This window comes from Astatotilapia calliptera, chromosome 18, assembly GCF_900246225.1.
Source record: "Astatotilapia calliptera chromosome 18, fAstCal1.2, whole genome shotgun sequence".
NCBI lineage: Eukaryota > Metazoa > Chordata > Actinopteri > Cichliformes > Cichlidae > Astatotilapia > Astatotilapia calliptera.
In genome coordinates this window covers 31,005,608-31,031,395 of record NC_039319.1, presented here as the reverse complement: position 1 = coordinate 31,031,395, position 25,788 = coordinate 31,005,608, and the positions used below count along the sequence as shown (strand labels likewise).

The 25,788-nt window shown below is 43.3% G+C and overlaps 2 protein-coding genes across 3 annotated transcripts in view; one reads left to right on the top strand and one right to left on the bottom strand.

Annotated features, from left to right (window-relative positions):
- Nucleotides 1–25,788, bottom strand: part of LOC113010984 (protein FAM151A) — a 509,869-nt gene that overhangs the window by 102,513 nt on the left and 381,568 nt on the right. The window lies entirely within an intron of this gene.
- Nucleotides 18,786–25,263, top strand: LOC113011006 (zinc finger protein OZF-like). Of its 2 annotated transcripts, none has more exons than XM_026150367.1 (4): nucleotides 18,786–19,058; nucleotides 21,938–22,084; nucleotides 22,201–22,350; nucleotides 24,104–25,263. In XM_026150367.1, exons 1-4 carry the CDS (start codon nucleotides 18,887–18,889, stop codon nucleotides 25,198–25,200), a joined length of 1,566 nt encoding a protein of 521 aa, XP_026006152.1. In that variant the 5' UTR covers nucleotides 18,786–18,886; the 3' UTR covers nucleotides 25,201–25,263. The 2 variants fall into 2 exon arrangements, with proteins under 2 accessions (XP_026006152.1, XP_026006153.1); XM_026150368.1 differs by lacking the exon at nucleotides 24,104–25,263 and adding an exon at nucleotides 23,341–23,854.

Sequence of the window (25,788 nt, the reverse complement as noted above, 5' to 3'; positions counted from 1 at the left end):
TGGCCTTCAGAGGCCTTGAACTTTAATACAGACACTCCTTTCTCTCCTGACCTTTGCCAAACTCTCAGCCCTATCACAGGCTCTCTGCTCTGTGCTGGCAATCAGCAGCCTGCACATTAGAGCAGGCTCTTCTCACTCCTTGCACATCAGCTTTGAATCTATCAAAGGCTCTCCTTCTCTCTCTTAACTTCAGCCTGTTTTAATGTTTTATCTCAGTGTCTCTGTGCCCTCCTGGCCTCCAATGGCCCTTGAGCCTTTTTGCAATCTCTACTCTGCTTTGAACTACCCCTTTGCTTTCCAGACCTCTTGTAATACTGCTAACATTCATGGGTTCCATACCTATAGGTCAAAATTTCCTGCCATATGTCTATGTTTCAGGTTGAGTCTCCACCATCTTGGGCCTTCCCAAGGTGTGGAGGCCTGTCTCCACCCACCACACTCCCTGCCGGTGGCTGTCACCCACAGCTGTCGGTGCGTTGGTGGTTCTCGGTGTCCAGGGCTGGGCGCTCAGGTATGTACCCGGCTCACTCCCAGCGGCAGCTTAGCAGGGCCTGGTGCCCGTGGCTGGGTTGGGCACCATCCGGGGGTGGGGTGCCCTCAGACTTCGGGCTTCTGGGACTGGGGCTCGATTCTCTCTGGCGGGACTGACTGCCAGCAGACCCCGCGGGCTCATCAGTGCAGCCCGCAGTGGCGTCTGCACCGTGGCTGCTGGGTGACCCCATGTCTGAGGCTCTCCTCAGCTCTTTCCGGGAAGGTAGCACAGTTGCTTCTCCGTTGGTTCTCCTTGGGCTTTCGCAATCTGGGGGGCCTGTGGATGTCCGGGCCTGAGTGCCCTCAATGTCTGCTTCAGGCTCTGGGTCTGAATAATAACATTCAATAGTTAGTATTTAAATACTATATCTTACTGTCCCCCCCTTCCCCTCTGTTTCTCTTTCTCCCTTTCTGTCTAATTGTCTGTCCAATTTGTAATAACTTAAAAAATTAAATTTAATTACATTTAAAAAAAATTTAAAAATAGGAACTTCCTGCCATGGTAAGATTGCTTTTCTTTTCTTTGGGGGTCCTACCCTAATCCTTATCACTACTGGGATTCTGTTCTGCTTCGATGGGCCATCAGACTGCCAAATACCTCAAATTGAGTTCTGTACATCAATAAATTATCTTCACTTCCTTCTAATGATCTTGTCACCATCCCGGGGCAGACCGAGTGAAGTGAGCGAGGTCGACCCAGGAGCAGACAGAGGCGAGGAGACGAAACTTGAGTTGCAAACCAGATCCTTTATTGTGGCTGAAAACATGAATACAACTCAAACGAAGGCAAACATGGGAGAGAGCTAACTGAACCTGCACTGGGAAAAACTAAGATAACAGAGACGATACAGAGGAACTATGATACCTATGAATACATGAAACGAGGAAACAGACAACATGACGCTGAACAGGAAGACTGAGGACCTAAATACACACATGAGGTGATCAGAGGAAGTGGCGACATGAGGACACAGCTGACTCGAATGAAACATAATGACAACACAGGGGCCTAAATGAGCCAGAACCATGACAGATCTGTCCTTATTGAAATTTAGCTCATGCCTCAGTTTAATAACGAAGATCTGAAGTCACACATCTGCTGCTTCCCAGGTCTTGGCAGAAAAATCCACTTTCCCACGCTGTCAAGCTGGTTGTTAAAAATCACTGCCGGCTTATGCAGAGTGGTCAACTGTGTGTCTTTACAGACAACAATTCACTAAGCTTCCTTTCTTCGGCCAAGCTAGGTGCCACAGAGCAGAGGTGGGCATCTCAACTGGTGGCATTCATCTTTGAAATGAGATATCAGTCATGCCGTAGTAACCAGAAGAAAATGCAGCTGCTCTTTCTTGACAGCATGAGTCTCGCTCCAGCTTGGCAGAATGTGTGTTGCTCAGGACTTTTGTTCCAATCCCGCTTCAGCAGGAATCATGTCCAGGACCGGTGCCACCTGCAACTCAGAGAAACCAGGGCCTTCCCATCACATTCTCTTGGAGATATTTGTACCCTACAGGAGTCTGATCCACTGCTGTGGGATTTGCTATGTCAGTGTTACCATTTGGTAGAGAAAGATGGGATACTCTATTGCCGGATCTCACTTCCTGATGGGGGCGAGGAAGTGCTCCAACTTGTCCTCCCAGAGGCTCTGAAGTCAGAGACTCTGAGATAGCTGGATCAGGAGCTTGTGTATTGTGCTTGTGTATTCACAGAATAAAAGGCTGCAGGGAAGGCTGGGAGCCGGAGTCGTTTGAGTACAGGTGCAGAGTTGCAAGTTAAAATGTTTGTCTTGCTTTGTTCACGGGTGATAAGTCTCTGAACCAGCGGGGCCTGCAAGCGCAGACCCAACAAGTACTGTTACTGGCCAAGGATGTCCTCTGATATCAAGCAGTAGGTTCAGGGTTATGAGCATTGTCAAATTGCAAAGGATTCGGGGCTGGTATCACATAGCTAAATGGGCCATTTGTAATCCTCCAGCAGTGGACTTGAGAATGTCCTGGTTATGACTGATGTTTTCAGCAAATATACCGTTGAAGTCCTTACTCGAGATCAGCGGACTTCTACTGTAGCCCAGGTTCCTCTGACAGAGTGGTGTTCCTAGCCGCATCTACTCTGACCAAGGCAGGAATTTAGAGTTTGTTGATGCACCAGTTGTGTGAATTATACCAGGTAGCAAAGTCTCGTGCAATTCCATATCATCCAGTGAATAATGGACAGTGTGAATGGTTTAATAGAACCCTTCATAACATCTTGCACACCCTTCCATCATCCCAGAAACGGGATTAGTCTGTGCGTTTATGCACACATGCTCTTTTGTTATACCAGCACACCCCATCAGGGCACAAGGGAGTTGCCATTTTTCTTGTTTGGCTCTCATCCCAGGCTCCCCATTGACTTTCTCCTGGGTTGGGCTGCACTAGTGCCATCACCTCTTTACTCATTATCTACAGCTACATTTAATGAGCAGTACGGTGGCTTATTCTCAGCCCTGATTCACTTATTTTCAGCTGTTGTGGATAGGGCACCTGCACTTTTAGCAGCAGTTCAATATAGTGTCCTTAATTCTGGGGTAAGCAGCATTTGGCACTATTTTGCTACTGACTCCAAATTAGAATAAAACAACATGCTATTTATATTGTTATTTCCAGGATCTGACTGTTGCCAGCTAGAGCCTCTGTTCAGCGGTCAGTGTTGATTGTTTCAGTCCGGTCAAGTTGAGCAAAACACCTGCAGCAGCTGCTGTTTTGGGCACATCCTTTGGTTTTGTTTTGTTATTATTGCATCTTTTTATTTCCTAGAGGTGAAATTCATGCAACCGATCTCCTCCCTGTCATAGCCTCTCCCTCCTCACTCCAGGGGGTCATGCCCTCATCACTATCACCGCTGGGTCAGCGTGTAAATATCTAAACACCAAATACCTCAAACTGAATTCTGTACATCAGTGAATCATGTTCAATTCCTTCTAATGATATTTCCTTATTACCACCCATAATACTCTTTCTCACAGAGGGCCTCACTCATAAAAAATGAAAAAGAAAAATGAACTCATAAATGCATTTAAATTAGCAAATTAATTGGCAAGTTTTATTGCACAAACCAATATTGAAGCAGAAAATTCTTTATATTGATGCACGTTGCTCTTCTGGTCCTCCATATTGTCATGAATTTGACTGAGTGCAGGAAGGAAAGGACTCAAACGGAGGCAAAAAGTAAACTAAAAAAAAGTCAGCTTAATTTGCTGAATGGCAAAACAATACAAAACTAGACCAGGGGCCCGTTCTTCGTACGTCGCTCACTACATCCAAGATCAAATGACACATCCAAGATCAAATCATCGCGCTAACCGTGAGCTCGCTAATCCGGTTCCCCGAACACACCTGCTGTTGACGATTACTACAGCTGGACGCAGGAATGTGACATCACTGGGTGTTGTAAAAGGGGCTACGCATCGATAGTAGAAACATTGATCGGCAACCCTCTGATTGGTCGGCGAAAATGTCGAAGGAGCGCGCTCGGCTCGGTATTTTTCGGCAGCAGAGCAAGAACTCTTGAGTGAGGGATTTCAGGAGTTTCAGAGTTTAATTAAAACGCAAGAGAACACTGCAAAGGCTGCAAAAGCAAGGAGAGAGGGCTGGCAGAAAGTTGCTGACAAATTAAACTCGTAAGTAATTTAATAATAACAATAATAATGGAGTGGATTTATATAGCGCTTTTCAAGGCACCCAAAGCGCTTTATGATACCACTATTCATTCACTCCCACATTCACACACTGGGGGAGGCAGCTACGGTTGTAGCCACAGCTGCCCTGGGGCAGACTGACAGAAGCCAGGCTGCCATATCGCGCCATCGGCCCCTCTGGCCAACACCAGTAGGCGGTAGGGTAGATTTATTATATTACACTATATTATCCAATATTATATTACATTATATTATAATATGTTATATTTTATCCTCTGTCACATTAGAGCCACGACAGGACCCACTAGAACATGGGAACAGGTAAAAGTGAAATATAAGAATATTCTACAGAATGGTAATATTTATCACTTATATTGCTTTTAGTCTCTTGGAAAGAGACCCTGGAATAATCTGTTTGTTTATAACAGCAACCAAGAAAAGGGCAGAGCAAAAACAAAGACAGGTGGTGGTCCTGCACCCCCTCGTCAACAAGTTGGTTAAGTAAATAATACCCTCACGGGAATATCGATATCTCTCTATGAGCACACTGTCGCGCTGAGCTAAAGGATCCTGTCTGTCCCGCAATATACGCTGAATTCTGAGGACTCTCCTTATCAATCTTGCACCTTCCGCAATGGGCTGCTCGCGTATACGGACAGGACATGGCTGCGACAGACTTCCCAAATCCACCTTCGCTTTTATAGCCGTGGTCTCTCATCTTGATTACACGAAGTAATTTACAATTGCTACTCTAAAATATGAATTACATCTGTAATAATCACATACATGTAATAGAATGTTAATAGTACATTTCCCTTTTTTAGGAAATGACCTGTGTGAAATCAATAAATGGATCAGGTGCTGCATTGTCTTTAGTTACATTGATAATATTTATTTATGGTGAAACAGTGGTGGAATATCGCTGTTGCTTTCGTATGAATGACGCGGACATACCTGCGTGGCCGCGATCTAATCCTGTTTACATAAAGTAAACCTGCTCCCGAGCAGGTTTACGCTTACGGCTCTGTTGCTATGACAGCAAGTCCCGGATGAGCTTCGGGGAACCGAACGATCCAAGATCACGCAAAATCGTCAACAATCTAATCCGGCTAACCTACTTAGCGAGGTACGAAGAACGGGCCCCAGGACATATATAAACTGATACAGGTAGAGGCACACAGGGAAACACACAGCCATGAGGGAGAATGCAACACCGGACGGAGGGAGACTCTGACCTAAATACACATGAGGATAAGTGGTTTTGATTTGACGTGTGTATATATTCTGTCTGTGACGTATGAAGGGGCGTCGTTAATTCAAACCCTGATGCTATAAAAATCTGTGTATGCTTTGACTAAGTCGAAGATCAAGTGCTGTCTGCGTACAGTGGTCTTCCCACGCGTGTATTCATTAAAATCCATTGTTTGACCAAGATCTTCTGGACCTGGTTGTTTGTACTCTCCTTCCTCAATTATGTGAACCTTAACAGAGGGAAGAGAGATCACACAGGGAACACAGCTGACGCCATAGAGGAAGCAAAACAAGACATGCTGAACACGGAAACACGAGACCTTCACAATAAAACTGCAAACAGAGGAACACAAGACTGACACATGAGTTTGACAGAGGGGTGGAGGAAAGGCAGAAGAGACGGAGCAAGGGAATATGAGGGAGAGGGAAGACATGCCGGGCTGGGGAAACATGGATAAACATGGTGGACTGTGGAGCAGGGAAATTATTTTACTGTTATTGGTAAATAATCATCATTATTACTATTGCATTAATAATATAATCTGCAGCATTGATATTGCATTCAGAGGTTTAAACAGTGTGTGTGTCTTTCAGAAAGACTAAGTTGCAGGAGTTGACAGGAAGTTGCAGAGAGTTTGCAGGACTGAAACCGAAAGTCATTCTGAGCAGGTTAGACGAGGCTATTTGAATTACTAGGTTATTCAAATTGTCTGTTATACTTTTATATTCTTTTATTAAGCTCTTAGTAGAGGTTCTTGATTAAAACATTTATTCAACATAGTACATGTAGTTTCAGTTAGGTTATTACACATAAGGATGAGCCTCTGGTCTGGTAAAAGGTCAGAAGTGCAACGGGTGAGATGAGAGAGCATTTGAGGACGACACACACACACACACACACACACACACACACACACACACACACAGAATCATTTATAGGTGGAAGTTTAATCATGTTTTGCTTGGGGTTGCAAAAAGAGCAGTTTGTCGCAGAACTGCTGCTGAGGTGTCAAGATGACAAGAGAGCATCCGGCAGTGACAGGAAGTACCGGCCATGAAGATAGAAGACAACATTCTTTTAAACTGTGTTAAAAGTCATTGTGGTTTTGATTTGACGTGTGTATATATTCTGTCTGTGACGTATGAAGGGGCGTCGTTAATTCAAACCCTGATGCTATAAAAATCTGTGTATGCTTTGATTAAGTCGAAGATTAATTCCTGTCTTCCCACGTGTGTATTCATTAAAATCCATTGTTTGACCAAGATCTTCTGGACCTGGTTGTTTGTACTCTCCTTCCTCAATTATGTGAACCTTAACAGGACTGAAACCCAAGGAGGTCACAAGAACTTATACAAGCACATAAGCACAGACTCACAGAGGGCAAAGACACAAGGGAAAACACTAAGTAATCAAGCAACTAAACAGGGAATATAAGAAACTCAAAACAGGATAACTAGGCACAAAAGAATAAATGTAAAACTAAAAAGGTGAACTTGTACATAAATCATAAGACAAAATGACAAAAACACAAGAAAACTCAAAATGCTGGGTCAAATGACGCAGACCATGACACATATATCCCACACTGGTGACTGAAGTGATGCTATAACTATGGAGAGTGTGATTTGATGTGTGAATTCTTACCTGCAGAGTGTAAATGCAAAGCCAGCATCCCCACTTGTCACTGTCCCACTTATTGGGCTTGCCTAACCTGCCTGCTACCACTGATGTACTATTTACTGATGATGTAAATGTAGCCACCCCTGTAACAACAAATGCCCAGCTAATCATAACTAAAAATGTCAGTTTCACCAGAGAATATCCAAAGGATGCTGTTAGTAATGTGCATCAGTTAGAAGAGCTTTTTGCTCAAATCCTCATAATCTACCTCACAAGCCACGGCACAACTTACATCTACGAGTTCCACCAAACAAGGCTCCACCTCATTCTGAGACACAGACAGACATTTCCAGACAAGGGGACCCCAACAGGTAGTGTGCTTAAAGGAGCTTTTCTTGGAACACGATAGTATCAGGCAAGACATGAAAACAGGGCGCTGTTAGAATGGTACTGCGCAAGGAATCCCAGTGGAAGGGGCTACATGAATAGGGACCAGTGGAATCTTCAATACCCAGCATCCAGACTGATGGTAAAACAACTATTAGCTCAGTGTTCAAACATTCAGAAGAAGGAACTGCTCTCATGGCTGAATGTGAATCTGCCTTTAGGAAACCAGACAAAACATGACATTAATCTGCCTTGAAAATCTTTGATTGGCAGTATCCAGCCCATTAGAAAACGGTTAAAACTGACTCACTCCCAAACAGAGACAAAGATTCAGAGTGCCACCACTTCCCCACCTGCACCACATTGTTTACCTCAGAGAGGAGCTGGAGGGAATGCTACTCCTCTCTAAGGCTGTAACCAATGTTCCCTCTAAGCTGCGCGCATGCGCAATTGCGCACTGCTGGCACGGTCTGTGCGCAGAAAAAATCTGCGTTGCGCACACAAAAAAAAATTAAAGTAAATATGTTAACAATTCTGTTTTGCAGTGTTAGTCAGTGAGTGACTGGCTGCTCCCTTATGGGATTAGAACGATGCCACCCTATCCCATAGTCCAGCCAATCACGTGATTCACATTCGTACATACGCAGCTAATCAACGTCATTGACAGGCTATGACAGCGTCCTTATGTGCCGACACCGGCGTTTTAAGTAGCAAAGCGCCGTGGCTGATGTGGAGTGAAGCCACGTTATTGACAACGTGTACAACCATTGGAGACGTGAGCAGGACAGACGGAACAACTGACGGGAAAAGTGAGGACTTTATACCAGTTTTTAAATTGTGTTGATCGGCCACGTAAAACCAGAGTTATGATAAAATATCTGCAGTGTTTGGTTTTCTTCCTGAATACTGTCGTTGTTTATGTTTACTGCGGGAAGAAACGGTAAAAACAGCGTTTTATAAGGAAAACGCTCTCCGCCTGTGAGCAAAGACGAAACCAAAACACCCCCCACCCTTTCCCATTGGTCGAAAAATCGAGCAATCAAAACATGCCATTTAGTTATTAAGAAACAGGGGGAAGTTTTAGGAGTGACGGCGTGTTTTGAGATGTGAGAGATTTTCGATGTTTAACGCAAATCTTGTGTAGTCAGTGTGTAGTTAGTGCGTAGTCAGTGTGTAGTTAGTGTGTAGTCAGTGTGTAGTCAGTGTGTAGTTAGTGCGTAGTCAGTGTGTAGTTAGTGCGTAGTCAGTGTGTAGTTAGTGTGTAGTCAGTGTGTAGTCAGTGTGTAGTCAGTGTGTAGTCAGTGTGTAGTTAGTGCGTAGTCAGTGTGTAGTCAGTGTGTAGTTAGTGTGTAGTCAGTGTGTAGTCAGTGTGTAGTTAGTGTGTAGTCAGTGTGTAGTCAGTGTGTAGTTAGTGTGTAGTTAGTGTGTAGTCAGTGTGTAGTCAGTGTGTAGTTAGTGCGTAGTCAGTGTGTAGTCAGTGTGTAGTCAGTGTGTAGTCAGTGTGTAGTCAGTGTGTAGTTAGTGCGTAGTCAGTGTGTAGTTAGTGTGTAGTTAGTGTGTAGTCAGTGTGTAGTCAGTGTGTAGTTAGTGCGTAGTCAGTGTGTAGTCAGTGTGTAGTCAGTGTGTAGTTAGTGTGTAGTCAGTGTGTAGTTAGTGCGTAGTCAGTGTGTAGTTAGTGTGTAGTCAGTGTGTAGTCAGTGTGTAGTTAGTGCGTAGTCAGTGTGTAGTTAGTGCGTAGTCAGTGTGTAGTTAGTGTGTAGTCAGTGTGTAGTCAGTGTGTAGTTAGTGCGTAGTCAGTGTGTAGTCAGTGTGTAGTCAGTGTGTAGTCAGTGTGTAGTCAGTGTGTAGTTAGTGCGTAGTCAGTGTGTAGTTAGTGCGTAGTCAGTGTGTAGTTAGTGTGTAGTCAGTGTGTAGTCAGTGTGTAGTCAGTGTGTAGTCAGTGTGTAGTTAGTGTGTAGTCAGTGCGTAGTCAGTGTGTAGTTAGTGTGTAGTCAGTGTGTAGTCAGTGTGTAGTTAGTGTGTAGTCAGTGTGTAGTTAGTGTGTAGTGTAGTCAATAGTGTTGTTGTGTGTCAGAACAATGAGGCGCCTGCTGAGTGTTACAGGTGTTACAGCAGTGACACATCTGCTGCTGTCAGGCCTGCAGGTATCAGGCTGTTGTTCTCCTTCATCTCATAGTGGACAGAAATTATTTTTTGGAGCGGCACAAATAATTTGTGTGGCATCAGATTTGATGCAGAACAGCTGATTGTTCTGCAAATAGTTTGAAATGTTTATTTAAAAACACCTTGGCTGCATTTTTAGGTAAACAGCTGCAAAAAACTTTGTTTGCAAAACTCAGTTACTTTTTTGAAGAAGTAACTATATAATTAATTGCCCAACATTGGTCATTATATCCTGTATTTTGCAGACAGAGTTACAGACTCTCTCCCAGACCACAGACTCAGAATACAAGTCAGAGCTTTATGTTTTTTTTAAAAAAAAAAGAAAGAAAGTTGTGTTTTCAAAATTGGAGTTCAAGTTATTTTACTTCCAATAGTGTTAACATACTACACAGGTCATGAGCAAGATTTTTTTTTTATTTTCATTGTAAGTGGGCTAAAGCAGTTAAAAGTTGTCTAACATAAATGCTGTGATTTGATTATTTTAATAAAACACGTAACTTGGATGGATTCGATGCTGGTGTGACCACAGTGCACGTCTGCTGTTGCTCACAGTGGTCCAAGGGACGCTCAGGGAGTTTGTGTGTTCGCTCAGACACATGAAACATTAGAGGGAACATTGGCTGTAACTGGATTTAGCTGCTTTTGCAAAGGATGCTAATGATATTGGCTATATTCAAAGTCTACAGCTGTCACTAAACCTTGAAGACGACATTCCTATTCAAAAAGTCTACAGCTCAGTCCCAAAGCTGTTGTTTAGTGAAGTAAAGGAGTGCATTCACAACCTACTAGGTAAGGGCTGAATCATCACATCAAAGTCTCCTTATGCTGCCCCTGTTGTATGTGTTTACATGGCACATAATGCCTGCTGTTTATTGCATTGCCTATTGTGCAATAAACCAGAAAACCAAACCCTGATAGGCACCCACTGCCCTGTATCCAAAACCTGATTGACACACTGGGGGACCATTCCTGGTTCAGTATTCTTGATCAAGGAAAGGCTTACCACCTGTGATTTAACACAAAGGTTTCAAGGCATCTTGCAGGCTTTGTAACTCCCTGGGGGTCGTATAAGTGGGTTAGAATACCATTGGCCTCTCCAGTGTGCCTGCGGCCTTTAAGAGGCGCATGGAAGGGATGTTGGATGCATTCAGGGATGAATGCTACATTCCCTATTTGAACGACATCCCCTGTTATGCCAAAACCTGTGAGGAGCATTTTGGGGGTCTTCACAAAGTTTTGAATCACTCCAGCATCACAAATTGAAGCTAAGGCCTGAAAAGTGTGAATTGTTTCTGTGCAGTTACTCAAGGCCAAAACTCCTCAGACTGGTGCTGATGTGGGACTCTTGGGCTTCCAAAGCCTGTGCATGAACTTCTCTAGCATGTAACTAGCACAACCTCACCAGAAGAAACCCAAAGGCAGTCAGCTGTCCTCTGGTACTCCTGTGGAATGGGCTGGTGAACACCAGGGGTCACTAAAGCAACACACTGACATACTCACCCATCCTCCAGTCTTAGCCCACCCAGACTTCCACTTACCTTTCTTGCTACACACAGATGCCTCAGAACAGATCCTTGGTCCTTGGTGCGCACCGCGGATGACGTCAGTGCGCACACTGTGTCTGAGGAGGATGTGCGGAAGTGCTTCAGGAAGGTGAACGCACGCAAAGCTACTGGTCCGGACGGGATTCCCGGCCGCGTCCTCAAGTCATGCGCGGCTCAGCTGGCTGGAGTGTTCACACACATCTTCAACCTTTCCCTCTCTCTGTCTGTAGTCCCAGCCTGCTTCAAAATGGCCACCGTCGTCCCTGTACCCAAATCCTCCACCATCTCCTCATTGAACGACTGGCGACCTGTAGCCCTGACCCCCATCGTAAGCAAATGCTTCGAGAAGCTGGTCAGGGACTTCATCTGCTCTGCACTACCCGACTCACTGGTCCCTCTACAGTTCGCATACCGCCACAACAGGTCCACTGATGATGCCATAGCCCTGACACTACACACTGCCCTGTCACACCTGGAGAAGAGAGACACGTATGTGAGGATGCTGTTTGTAGATTACAGCTCAGCATTCAATACCATCGTTCCCTCGAAGCTGGACAGGAAACTGCAGGATCTAGGACTGAGCAGCTCCCTCTGCAGCTGGATCCTTAGCTTCCTGTCTGACAGACGCCAAGTGGTCAGACTGGGCAGCATCACCTCATCCCTCATCACACTGAACACTGGTGCTCCACAGGGGTGTGTACTGAGCCCTCTCCTGTACTCACTCTACACCTACGACTGCACAGCCACTAACAACTCCAACATCATTGTGAAGTTTGCGGACGACACTACAGTGGTGGGTCTTATCACCAACGGTGATGAGACAGCTTACAGGTGTCAATCAATCAATCAATCAATCAAAGGCTTTATTCGCCACATGCAGGTTGCCTTGCAGTGAAACAGGACCCCCCCGACCTTACACACAATTCAATTCAATTCAATTTTATTTATATAGCGCCAAATCACAACATAAGACGCCTCAAGGCGCTTCATAGATACAGAGAAAAAAACCCAACAATCATATGACCCCCTGTGAGCAGCACTTTGGCGACAGTGGGAAGGAAAAACTCCCTTTTAACAGGAAGAAACCTCCAGCAGAACCAGGCTCAGGGAGGGGCGGGGCCATCTGCTGTGACCGGTTGGGGTGAGAGAAGGAAGACAGGATAAAGACATGCTGTGGAAGAGAGACAGAGGTTAATAACAGATATGATTCAATGCAGAGAGGTCTGTTAATACATAGTGAGTGAGAAAGGTGACTGGAAAGGAAAAACTCAATGCATCATGGGAATCCCCGGCAGCCTACACCTATTGCAGCATAACTAAGGGAGGATTCAGGGTCACCTGGTCCAGCCCTAACTATATGCTTTAGCAAAAAGGAAAGTTTGAAGCCTAATCTTGAAAGTAGAGATAGTGTCTGTCTCCTGAATCCAAACTGGAAGCTGGTTCCACAGAAGAGGGGCCTGAAAACTGAAGGCTCTGCCTCCCATTCTACTTTTAAATACTCTAGGAACAACAAGTAGGCCTGCAGAGCGAGAGCGAAGTGCTCTAATAGGGTGATATGGTACTACAAGGTCATTAAGATAAGATGGGGCCTGATTATTTAAGACCTTGTATGTGAGGAGCAGGATTTTGAATCCTGGATTTAACAGGAAGCCAAAACAGGAGAAATCTGCTCTCTCTTTCTAGTCCCTGTCAGGACTCTTGCTGCAGCATTTTGGATCAGCTGAAGGCTTTTCAGTGAGTTTTTTGGACATCCTGATAATAATGAATTACAGTCGTCCAGCCTGGAAGTAATAAATGCATGAACTAGTTTTTCAGCGTCACTCTGAGACAGGATATTTCTAACTTTAGAGATGTTGCACAAATGGAAGAACGCAGTCTTACATATTTGTTTAATATGTGCATTGAAGGACATGTCCTGGTCAAAAATGACTCCAAGGTTCCTCACAGCGTTACTGGAGGCCAAGGTAATGCCATCCAGAGTAAGAATCTGGTTAGATACCATATTTCTAAGCTTTTCAGGGCCGAGTACAATAACCTCAGTTTGATCTGAACTAAGAAGCAGAAAGTTAGCGGCCATCCAGGTCTTTATGTCTTTAAGACATTCCTGCAGTTTAACTCATTGGTGTGTGTTATCTGGCTTCATGGACAGATAGAGCTGGGTGTCATCTGCATAGCAGTGTAAATGTATGCTATGTCTTCTAATGATGCTGCCTAAGGGAAGCATGTATAATGTAAACAGAATTGGTCCTAGCATTGAACCCTGTGGAACTCCATAATTAACCTCAGTGTGTGAAGAGGACTCTCCATTTACATGCACAAACTGGAGTCTATTAGATAGATATGATACAAACCACTGCAGCACAGTACCTGTAATACCTACAGCATGTTCTAATCGCTCTAATAGGATATTATGGTCGACAGTATCGAACGCTGCACTGAGGTCTAGCAGGACAAGCACAGAGATGAGTCCACTGTCAGAGGCCATAAGAAGATCATTTGTAACCTTCACTAAAGCTGTTTCTGTGCTGTGATGAGCTCTGAAACCTGACTGAAACTCTTCAAATAAACCTCTGCAGATGATCTGTTAGCTGTTTGACAACTACTCTTTCAAGGATTTTTGATATGAAAGGAAGGTTGGAGATTGGCCTATAATTAGCTAAGACTGCTGGGTCTAGAGATGCTTTTTGAGTAAAGGTTTAACTACAGCCAGCTTGAAGGCCTGTGGTACATAGCCGATCATTAGAGATAGGTTGATCATATTTAAGATCGAAGAATTAATTAATGGCAGGACTTCTTTGAGCAGTTTTGTAGGAATGGGGTCTAAAAGACACGTTGAAGGTTTGGAGAAAGTAATTATTGAAGTTAACTCAGAAAGATCAATTAGAGAAAAAGAGCAACACAGACATCACATGGGGATACAGATCGGAGATTGTTTTCTGTAACGCTACAGAAAACAAACACTGAAATATACACTACAATGGGAAAGTACAAGAGGAAAAAAAGAGACCACTACTCATGCTGGGCTCCTGGGAGGACAGCATGAGAACAGGAAACAAAAAAAGCACAACATTATGGAGCACGTGACAAGCCACAGGGTCGGGTGGGGGGTGAGGAGTAATCCGAAGCAAACACAGCAGCCATCCTGCCCAGCGCTACCATTCCAGCGCGGGCTCAGACCCGCCGTGTTCCCCAGGAGGGAACAAGCATCGAAGGCGTTTGGAAAGGGAGGGGGGATGAATGTATGCATATCAGTGTATATGTATGTGTGTGCGTGTCCAGAGTTCAGCTGAGACAGTGTCCTTCGCCCTGCTAGCCTAAGTAAACAGTCTAACAGCCAACCCAGGTGGCCTTGCATGGAATGGGAAGAACAGTCTAAACACAGTTGTTATCAGGGAGTTGTTGTTCGGCTTCAGCCTTGCAACCGCAGCTGGCGCCAAAAGGGTTTCCACATGAAGTGATGGTGGTTTTTACTTTAGTGTGAACAACTCATATGAATTTCAAAGCAGTTCTAACAGTCCAACACTGGTCTCTCAATATCCCGTTGGAGAGCCGCGAGCTTCTCCATGATGTTATCAAACTTGCGCTCTGTGATGTTGTCATTCTTGTGCTCAAAGAGCCGATTCTGAGAACTCACGACCACAGTGAGCCTCCCCAAGATGTAATCCAGTCTGCACTCAGAGATCTTATTATGAGTATTCACGGCAGCCGTAAGCCTCTCAAAGATCTTATCCGTGCTGCACTCAATGAGCCCATTTTGAGAAACTCACGCCTCTTCCCATCGTTTTAACAACCATCGCACCCTCAACGTCGCAAAGACAAAGGAGTTGATAGTGGACTTCCGGAGGTGCAGCACACATGCCCATCACCATCAACGGCGCTGCTGTGGAGAGAGTGAGCAGCTTCCAGTTCCTTGGTGTACTCTATCATCAGCAGGACGGTATGCTGACCGTCTGACTGTATGTGTTCCAAAACACTATCACCAGCCGAGAAAGAGGAAACCAGCGGATGTCGCGCTAAACAACAGCAGCACGTTTAAGCTTGATCAGCTGTTGTTAGAATTTATATAATATTAATTTCTAGTATCAGCTGATGTTTGCTGGAGCCACAGCTGTAAAGCTGCTGGTCATGATGTCGGTTTGGATATGTGGTGAGAGGGAAACATGATGATGAAACCAGGAGATGTCCTTACTGAACCATCAGAGCTGTGATGGAGAAACAGGTTTACCTTTTAGGTGACATGGATGAGTTGAAGTTATGAACTGTTTCTGAGAGACAAATAACACCAGGATCCTTTTCTAAGTAGCTGACAGCTGGTAACTGTGCAGGGGCGGATCTAGTTCTGCCAGGGGGGCAGGTAGGGCATTAACAGGGAGAGGGGGGCACACACTTTTATTTTTTATTCTCATTTAAAATGCTTTTAATAAATAATTATCTGAATCTTACAACCAAAGTTTTTATCTGATATAAAATGTATAGAAATCACACATATACCAACAAGACTGTACATCACTGTCACAACAGCGTTTTCATTCAAAGGCTTTATGGCTTTAATACCTGGGGGGCCGGTCTCTCGTCAAAATGCCCGGGCTGTTTTTTTGTCCCAGTCCAGCCCTGGGCGCGACACGCAGTGAGTTAATCTGAGAAGGTGCATTAAAAAAAATTAATGACGGTGCACATCGCACATTAGTTGTGCCGCTTCTTAATGACAGTATCTTAGCTAACAACCCCAACTACCAGATTCAACTTGTAATTGGCTAAAAAATAACTTCGCTTACCGGTGAGAGGGACGTTGCTAGCTGGTAGTTTTTTCAAGCGATGTTGAATGTGGTAGGACTCGACTTAAGCGGTCAAAGAAGTGCAGGAGACTGATGCTGTCCAGTGTAGCAAGTGATTTATTCACCATTCTGTGGCCCAAGAATATTTACAAAGAAACAAATAAGAAACTCAACTCTATAATAAACTCAATTCAAATAAACATAACTGAACTTAAATCAACGGAAATTAAGGTCAAACTGCACACAGCTACACTGACCTGAACCCGTCTTCTGAAACACCTGCGTTCTAGTGATGTGACGTTCTGTATCGAGGCTTCGGAGCGTGTGTCGAGTAATGGAGGGGGCGTTTCCGCGAAGCGCGTATCGAGGCTTGCTTCATTTATGGGAGGAGCTGAAAATGATGACGTCCGAAGCCTCGCTGCCCGGCTGTACCACGTGACTGGTTCATGAAGCGGTTCGAACTTTGCCGCAAATAATCATTTTCCATACTGCCAGCATAAATATACACAGTATACTGCCATCACTACACTATAGGTGTTTTACACACTCCTTTTGTTGTTGACATTTACAGGCTGTGTGCAAAATGCCACACTCTTCAAATTCATGCCAGCTATTATTTTTACGTCCAGTAGGTGTCCTGCTAGAGCAAATGAAGCTTCATGAAGCTTCGCGTTGGGGTGAACCAATTGGATATAAAGCTCCAGTGCTTCATGGGGCTTCATCTGCCCATCACTACTGCGTTCGTCTGCTTAAATAGTCCCCTTAATCAAACACTTTCTCCTCTGGACTATTCCATTCAGTAGGTAGGTGAGATGAACATGATTATATTCATCCTCTACTACTCCTCTTGACTGGCAACATAAACTCTGGTGTAATCAATACATATCACAACATTAAATCTATTTCTTTATAAACCCTTTAAAATCAACTTTATTAAATTATAAGAATTCTTCCCCTCCTGCCCTTGGTCTCTTCCTGTGACCTCAGATGAACCCAGAAGGTATAAAGCAGGAAGTAGAACTACATTTCCTCCTTTTGCTTCTGGAAGACAGGTAGGTAAAGGTAAGTTCAAACAATACAAATTAACAGTTGAAATAAATAACATGTTAACTTAAACTTGTATGAATTGATTTAAACCAAGATGTTATATTATAGTGATGGGCAGATGAAGCCCCATGAAGCACTGGAGCTTTTCATCCAATTGGTTCACCCCAACGCGAAGCTTCATGAAGCTTCATTTGCTCTAGCAGGACACCTACTGGACGTAAAAATAATAGCTGGCATGAATTTGAAGAGTGTGGCATTTTGCACACAGCCTGTAAATGTCAACAACAAAAGGAGTGTGTAAAACATGTATATTGTAGTGATGGCAGTATACTGTGTATATTTATGCTGGCAGTATGGAAAATGATTATTTGCGGCAAAGTTCGAACCGCTTCATGAACCAGTCACGTGGTACAGCCGGGCAGCGAGGCTTCGGACGTCATCATTTTCAGCTCCTCCCATAAATGAAGCAAGCCTCGATACGCGCTTCGCGGAAACGCCCCCTCCATTACTCGACACACGCTCCGAAGCCTCGATACAGAACGTCCCATCACTATTATATTATATAATCTGTAAAAGTGCAGAACATAAACAAACCCGGGATAGTAGATGTTTGCCTGTTGCAGATTACATGTGAAATATGGTTAAATCAAAACAAGAATGTTAACTAAGAATGTAGACAAATGGTCTTCTCACCCACTTTGTCACATTGAAATTTTCACATTCCGACACTTCAAATGCTTCAGGAGCTGTCTGCTCAGCGCAGCATCAGCACCACGGAAATACACGGATACATCCGTAGACTCGAGACAGAATTCACAATGGGTTTTCGGGGCTTTCAGGTGTTTGGACCAATGTTTTCTTTTCTAATCAAATCAAAAAGCTTTAATGAGCAGCTGGATTTGTCTCGCATTAACTGGTTGGACACAGAGGACATCGAAATGCAGCTGATTGAACTGAAAAGCTCGACTCTGTGGGGTCAAAGTTTGTAGAACTACGGACGCAGCTGGAATCCACAGCTGTGCGTGTTCATGGAGCTGCATGTTCACCTGCTGGACGTCACTACCTGACAAGTTTAACTGTCTTCAGAACATTGCAGAGGCCTTATTGACAGTGTTTGGCTCTACATGTCTGTGTGAGCAGATTTTCTCTCACACGAGTCCTCAGGTAGCCTCTGAATGCTGGACACTCGGAGACCTGTGTGTCTGAGTGGGAGACCAGAGGTCACATTAACATGTGTGTCTCTGTATTAACAAACATGCCATATTGGCCCAGTTTATTTTTCTTATCATTGTTGTGAGGAGACTGTCATGATATGAGTGAACAGTTGTTGTTTAAGGTGCAGTTCATGTGGAAGCCACCGGAGGGTGGTGTGGAGATAATAAAAAAGTGATGGCTAAAACCTAAGACGGTGTCATGTCTGCTCCCTGAAGCAATATCGTAACAGAGACCATAAATAGCATTTGGATTTTCTGTTGTACAGTTCATTTGCTGTTATGGATAAAAAGTGTCTTTTTTTGTTTCCAAACAGCTGATAAATATTCGCTGATAGCTGCCAACATCTGTGAACATAATTTTATAAAGTGGTTCTATATAGTAAGTAACTGTTAATATAGAGCGTTATTGAATTTATTGCTAATGCAATCATATGGCACACTGACTTCTGAGGGAATTTTAGATGCACTCATCATCAGAAAGGTTGTCGACCCCTGTAATAGATCCATACACTGATATATATAACGGAACAAAACGTTCACCTGCTTTTATAGCCGGAACTTTATAATGTGACACACAGAGGAAACAGTCCTGGCGCTACGTCTAAGTTAGCCGCTTGTTGAAGCTGGAAAACGGTTGCATTCGCGTATAACAGAGAAATATTTGAGCTGTCAAAGTAACGATGTGTTCCGTTGAGTATTTGCGAGAGTTTGTTAGCGAGAGACTAACGGCTGCTGCTGAAGAGATATTCGGCGTCTTTGTTAAAACGATGGTCCAGAATGAGGCCGAGATCAGTCAGCGCAGACTGCAGGATATCACTGTGAAGTTCCCCAAAATAAAGTTACACAGAATCGGTAGGTAACGCTCCGATGGTGTTAATGAACCCAGAGTGGTACTGCTATGTGTTTGAGTACTGGTGAGCTGATGGACGGCGCTACCGAGCATGCTCACGTCTGTGATGTGATTCTTAGGTAAGCGTTAGTGAGATTTGGGGTGTGTCCAAATTCAGGGGCTGCATCCTGTAAAGGACCCGGCCTGCCCGTGCACGAAAGACGGGAAGACCGGAAGTTAGCGGCTTCTGTAGGTCTAACCTAAGACGCGCGCCTCCTGTTGCCTAGCAACCGTGACAGTACCTGTTACACCCTTGGTGACCAGCATGCTCGACAGAAATAGAGAAAATCTTTATTTTGTGACTTTTATTGGAGAAATTGAGATGTTTCAGTGTCCTGTGATGATTCACCACAGCCATGGGCTGAGTCACAACGGTAATGTTAACTTCCTACATTATTAAGCCTGCAGCTATTGATTATTTTCTAATGATTATACCATCAATTAATTGAGTAATCTGATAAGAAATACTTTTGTCTTATTAATGAGCAGTTATAAATATTCAAAAGAGAAACCAAAATGAATAGAATAAACTCCTCATTGGTTCCATTTTAGAAATTGCAATGTTTTAAACTACATACAACATCTATTTGTACGTGCCATATTTAATAAAAACAATTCTTGAAAGAAAACATTTTAAATAAATAAATTTTTATTTATATAGCACCTTTCAAGACAGAATCACAAAGTGCTGCACATAAGTTTGCAAGTCTTGCTACTGAGTCCACAGTTCTTAATGTTAGGGGGGAGAGTTCCACAGTCTCGGGGCCACAGTGGCAAAAGCTCTGTCACCCTGAGTCCTCCTCTTAGTATTTTTTTTATAGCAAGTAAGCCCTGATCAGATGACCTCAAAGACCTGCTAGGGACATCGGGCTGTAGCAGATCAAAGATGTAGGCTGGTGCCAGTCCGTGCACAGCTCTGTAGGTCAAGACCAGGATCTTAAAATCGACTCTAAATTTAACAGGAAGCCAGTGTAACTGAGATAACAACGGTGTCACATGTGAGTACTTGCAGGATTTTATCAAAAGCCTCGCTGCAGCGTTTTGCACAACCTGCAGCCGATCCAGTGAACCTTTGCTTAGACACATAAACAGCGAATTACAATAATCCAAGCGTGACGAAATAAATGCATCTATAGCAATCTCGAGTTCAGAGCGAGATAAAACCGGGCTCAGCTTAGCCACATTTCTTAAATGATAAAAACAAGACCGAACCAGAGATTTCACATGCCAAGACATGACACCTAAATTCCTGATAGAGGATTTAACATAGAGTGAGAGAGGACCGAGGGCTTTCACTATCTGCGATAGAAACCTATCAGGGGCGCATACGAGGACTTCGGTTTTCCCCTCGTTGAGTTGGAGGAAATTTGCAGCCATCCAACGTTTGATCAAATCTAAGCAATCATTCAGACGCTGAAGCTTAGATAAATCCTCGGGCATAAAAGAAACGTACAACTGAATGTCATTAGCATAATTTTCTTAAATGCAAAAAAATACAAATAATCTCAAGTATGGTCAAAATCTATATGCAATCTAAACGCAGGCATAAAAAAATTAGTGTCGAGGATTATTTATGATCACATTGCTTGATGAATCGTAGTCCTTCATCTCTCCCCTTGCAGCTGGACGCTTGCAGAGGGAAGTCAAAAATGGCAGCAAACATTTATCAAGTATCAGTTAACTTGCAAAGGTGAAAACACAATTTTGAGTTCAAATTGCATGGACTTGTTTTATATGTTTTAAACAAAGAGAAAGGGGAAACGGGACATCCTGCTGATATGTTCAGGTTGTATGATATAAGCATGACAAAAACAGAACAGAAACTGGGTGAGTGTTTCTCCATTCACTGTCAGTCTTGTTATTTGTTGCTCTATACAGGATGAGAACACATTCAACTAAAACACAGCATGGTTAAGTTAGTCCTTTGTTTTATCTTGGGATAAGGTGGGGCTCTTTAAAGGGCCACACATTACACACCAGTTTTTAGTTAGGATCGCTAATATGATGAGTATCACAGACACTCAGATTCATCCCATCACTGTCACTGACCACTAACACTACCATGCAGTGGTTTCTATCTTTTTGACATTACTCTAAGAACAAGATTTCTTAATCATCAATCATCCTCACGATTTAAATTTGTAACGCTCTCAACCCCCAGAATTAACAGAATTTGGACAAACTGCCCGAAATGCATTGACAGAGATATTTCAGGGATATAGACTCAGTCTGCGCTCCATATGGGTTAATTGTTAAATGCGTTAGTTGTGATGACGGCACATTAACGCTGACAGCACTAAAAAAATATAAAGTCCCCAATTTGGGATTTCTTTGGCTTTAAACCAAATAAAAGAGGTAAACCTAAGGATGTAACCAAAGTGGTGTGCCGCTTGTGCAGACGTATAGTGCGAGCAAAGCTCTCAAACACGACTAACTGACATGAGCATGTACATGTCCACCATCCGGCTGAGTATGCTAGGCTATCACCAGCTTCTGCAGCTCTCTGAGGAGGGGCATTTGCTCGCAGATCAAAGAGGGTGCTGTTAAAACAGCGCTATTATTTTTTTTCTGTTGACTTCTATGAGCTCCATCATGATTAGCAAACCTAGTCATGGGAAAATAAATAAATAAATCGCCCTTGTAAACACTATCGTCAATCGTCGATATATTGTCCAATTGCCCAACCCTAGGCTGATCATTTTCATTTCTATCACACGATGTGGATCCTCTTGGTCCTAACACTCTATACTCCTTATCAGTATAGATCAGTGTTTCAGTACTAAGTATGAGTGTTTTTCTGTCATCACACATGTAACCTTGTTTTGTCCCTTTGTCTCGATAGACCTCCCACAACAACTTGTCATTAATAATAAAGATGAGGCTCTTATAGAGCAGCAGCAGCACTGTAACCAGGAAAGGAACTCCAGATTGGTCCAGGAGGAAGCAGAGCCTCTCCTGATAAAAGAGGAGCAAGAGGAAGACTGTTCCAGTAAGCTGCTTGTATTAACAGAGACCAGCACCTTTATGGTGACTTTAACTAATTAGGAGTGGTTGATGAACCCGACCCAAACGTTAACCAGTTCCTCTCTCAAACTTCTCCTGTAGTGGACACCAGAGACCAGCAAGGAACTAAACATGTAGAAATGGGATCAACCACCAATGAGGAGCTGAAGCCAAAGAAGAAATGTCACAGAACCAAAAATTACAATGTGGACATCTCTCCCATGTCAGGGAGTCACTGTAACATGGACACAGGTAAGAAATCTGTACATATAACGATCGCTCCCAAGGCCCGGCCCGGACAAGCAGCAGCAGGATTATAACCATGTTTAAGCTCAACTTTTAAAATATCAAGTATTAAGTGTCTTTGGTGCCTAGATGAAAATCAGTCAGAGTGTAGCAATTAGACATCTGGTGCTTTTCTAAACAAATGTTCTTGCTGTTCAAGAATTGGACGACTTGTTCCTGTCGTGTTTCTCTCTAAATGCTGCGTCCTCATCACCAGCTGTAGCCCTGGCATAGCTGCAGTGTGTCCAACCCAGTGAGAATAAGATCATCAGGATTATTGAACGGGAATATTGTTCATCAATCCTTTGTTCAGTTCAGTCTACTGATCCCTTTGACTGTGGCCTCCTCCGTTAGGCTCACGAGGTTAACCTGCTGGTTTACACTGTGCTGACCACAACTAAGAAGCTCACGTCTTGGTTTCTTAGACATGTTTCGTTTTGTTTTTCAGTCAGAGAAAACAAAATATCTACAATACTAAGTCGGGGTTAGAGGAACATTTCTCTGTAGCCACCACGTCACCATACGCTTCCCAGAAACCCCAAATGGTCAAAAGTAGAATTATAACATCACCGTACTCTCAGCAATATTCAAATTTTAAGTGGATGGTTCAACAAAAATGTGTTGATTCAGGAAGGACATTTGAGCCCCTTCACACGCAGAGAAAAGCTAGTTGGAAAACACTGGCAGCCATCTTGAAAACCCATCTTGTGGTTTGTTGTAGGTTCATGTTCAAATTTCTGTCCACTGTTCACTCTTTGTGTCTCTTTGTAAGTGAGGTTTATTTATGAAGCGCTTTTCATAGACAGGCAGTCACGAAGCGCTGTACACAAAGGTTACAATAAAGAAAACATTAAGTAACAAAATAGACAATATAAACAATGCAAATTCAAAACAATTCAGAAGTGTTGATTAACAGAAGGCCTGTTTAAATAATAAAGTTTTAACTGCTTTTTAAAGGATTCCACAGAGTCAACCAAACGTAACTGTGGTGGTACGACTGAAAGGCTCCGCCCCCTTTCGCCTTCAGTCGTGTTCGGGGAGAAACCAACAAACTCTGAGCCTGTGAGCGAAGACAACGAGCAGCAGAGTATTTTATAAGAAGCTGGGGCCATTTAGTGCTCTGTATGTTAAAACAAGAATTTCATCATCTATTGGGAGCCAGTGTGAAGAATATAAAATGGACTACCGTTAGCCAGAATTCATTTGTTTACATGTGAGCAGCTGATAATAGTTAAACTTTCTTTGTCCGGCCTGGCTTTCTGCTTCAGGCTTCGTGTGCGCTCACATAAAATGAGGTGTTTCATACACAGATTACTCCAATCAGAAACTTTATCAGATGAAAATAATAAAATGTTGATTAAAGATCTGTACAGAATATAAAAAATGTGTTGCAAATAAGAGAAAATTCATTCTGCAGGGACTCTTTCATCTTGGGATTTTGAGCGTGAAGCAGTAAAATAAATATTTCAACTCAAGTTGATTGTGTTAATCCTGCTGTTTATTTTTAAAATGACAGCTGCACATTAGAGCGCTGAAGTTCGAACTAAAACATCTACCCTAACCTGGACCTACAACATGCTGCACACCAAACAGCTTCAGCTGAAGTGAAACCTGAACCCACTGGTGTTAACAATCCGTTGGCCGTCACAAAATTTGCTTAGATCTTCATTTGTATATGAATACAGCACTGACTGTTTTATGTGCCACTTTGTCTCTCCAGACCAGCTCCAGCAATATGTCTGCAAGGAGGAGGTTCTCGAGGACTTGTACCTCTTTAACCTGGAGAACTCTGGTCTGGATCAACAGGACGTTGGATCGGCTAAGATTAAGGAAGAATGGACGGAACTTTGCACAAGTCAGGAGAGACAGGAGCTTGTAATTGACCAGGAAACCAGTCCATTAACAGTAATTTATGAGGAAAAAAACTACTGCCAGCCGAAACCAAGCAGTCACCTGCTCCTCTCTCACAACTCTCTACATCAAAAAAGAACATCCACAGATGACAAACCATATTCTTGCAACACTTGTGGGAAAAGATTTAAATATGCATCAAAGCTAAAAATACACACGAGCATTCACACAGGTGAGAGGCCATTCTCGTGTGACGCATGTGGGAAAACATTCAGGAGAAAGGATAACTTGTTGGTCCATATAAGAACTCACACCGGTGAGAAGCCATATTCCTGCAGCATTTGTGGGAAAGCATTTAGAGACAGCTCAAATCTGATATATCACATTAGATTTCACACAGGTGAGAAGCGATACTCGTGTGAAACATGTGGGAAAAGATTTTATCATAAAGGCAATTTAACGGTGCACATGGTGACGCACACAGGTATAAAACCTTACCACTGCAAGATTTGTGGAAAAAGATTTGCTTGCTTAGCAAACTTGAAAATTCATGCAAGGACTCATACGGGTGAGAAGCCATATTCTTGTGCGACATGTGGCAAAACTTTTAGTCAGAGGACAAATCTGAAATTCCACACAAGAATCCACACAGGCGAGAAGCCGTATTCCTGTAAAACATGTGGGAAAAGTTTCATTCAAATGAGGGATTTGACCGTGCACATAAGGACTCACACGGGTGAGAAGCCCTATTCCTGTGTAACCTGTGGTAAGAGCTTCAGTCAGAACAGTCATTTGAATGTCCACATGAGAACTCACACAGGTGAGAGGCCATATTCTTGCAAAACTTGTGGTAAAACTTTCAGTCAAAATAGTCATTTGACTGTCCACATGGGGTCTCACACAAGTGAGAGTTCTTGCAAAACATTTGCAAAAACTTTTAGTCAAAATGAGAACTCACACAGCTGAGAGGCAGCGCCTTTGCAAATCTAGCAAAGGTTTCAGTTTCATGTCAGCAGTTGGCAAAGAATCACATTAAACTGGATCTCTACACCGTTAGCTTCTTTACTTGAATCTGTGGAACATGCCAATGACAGCAGAGTTTGACAGGCATAAAAGAGTATTTTGCACCAACAAGGAGCTATTAGCTAAAAAAGTAGCATAGTGTGCAGTGTGTCCTTAAATAACCTGAAACTACACAAGAAAGTGTGGCAGTAATAGGGTGACTGTCAAGCAGCCATTCTTAGAAAGGAACACTTCAAGGATGCTAAATTACACAAGAACTAGACTGAAAATGAGCAGCAGCAGGGCATTTGGGGTGAGACTCCAAACCTTGGGTCAAAAGTCATACATGCATACAGGAGAGGGTAACAAAAGCCGTATGTAAAACATGGTGGAGGCTCTGTGGTGATTTGGAGCTGCATTTCAGCCAGTGGTGTAAGGGATCTTGTGTGGGATCATCTTATAAACCTTTTAAAACATGGCTTCAGCGTACATGTAAATATGTATATACATCTGTATATACATATGTATATACCAGTATGGTACATGTACTGT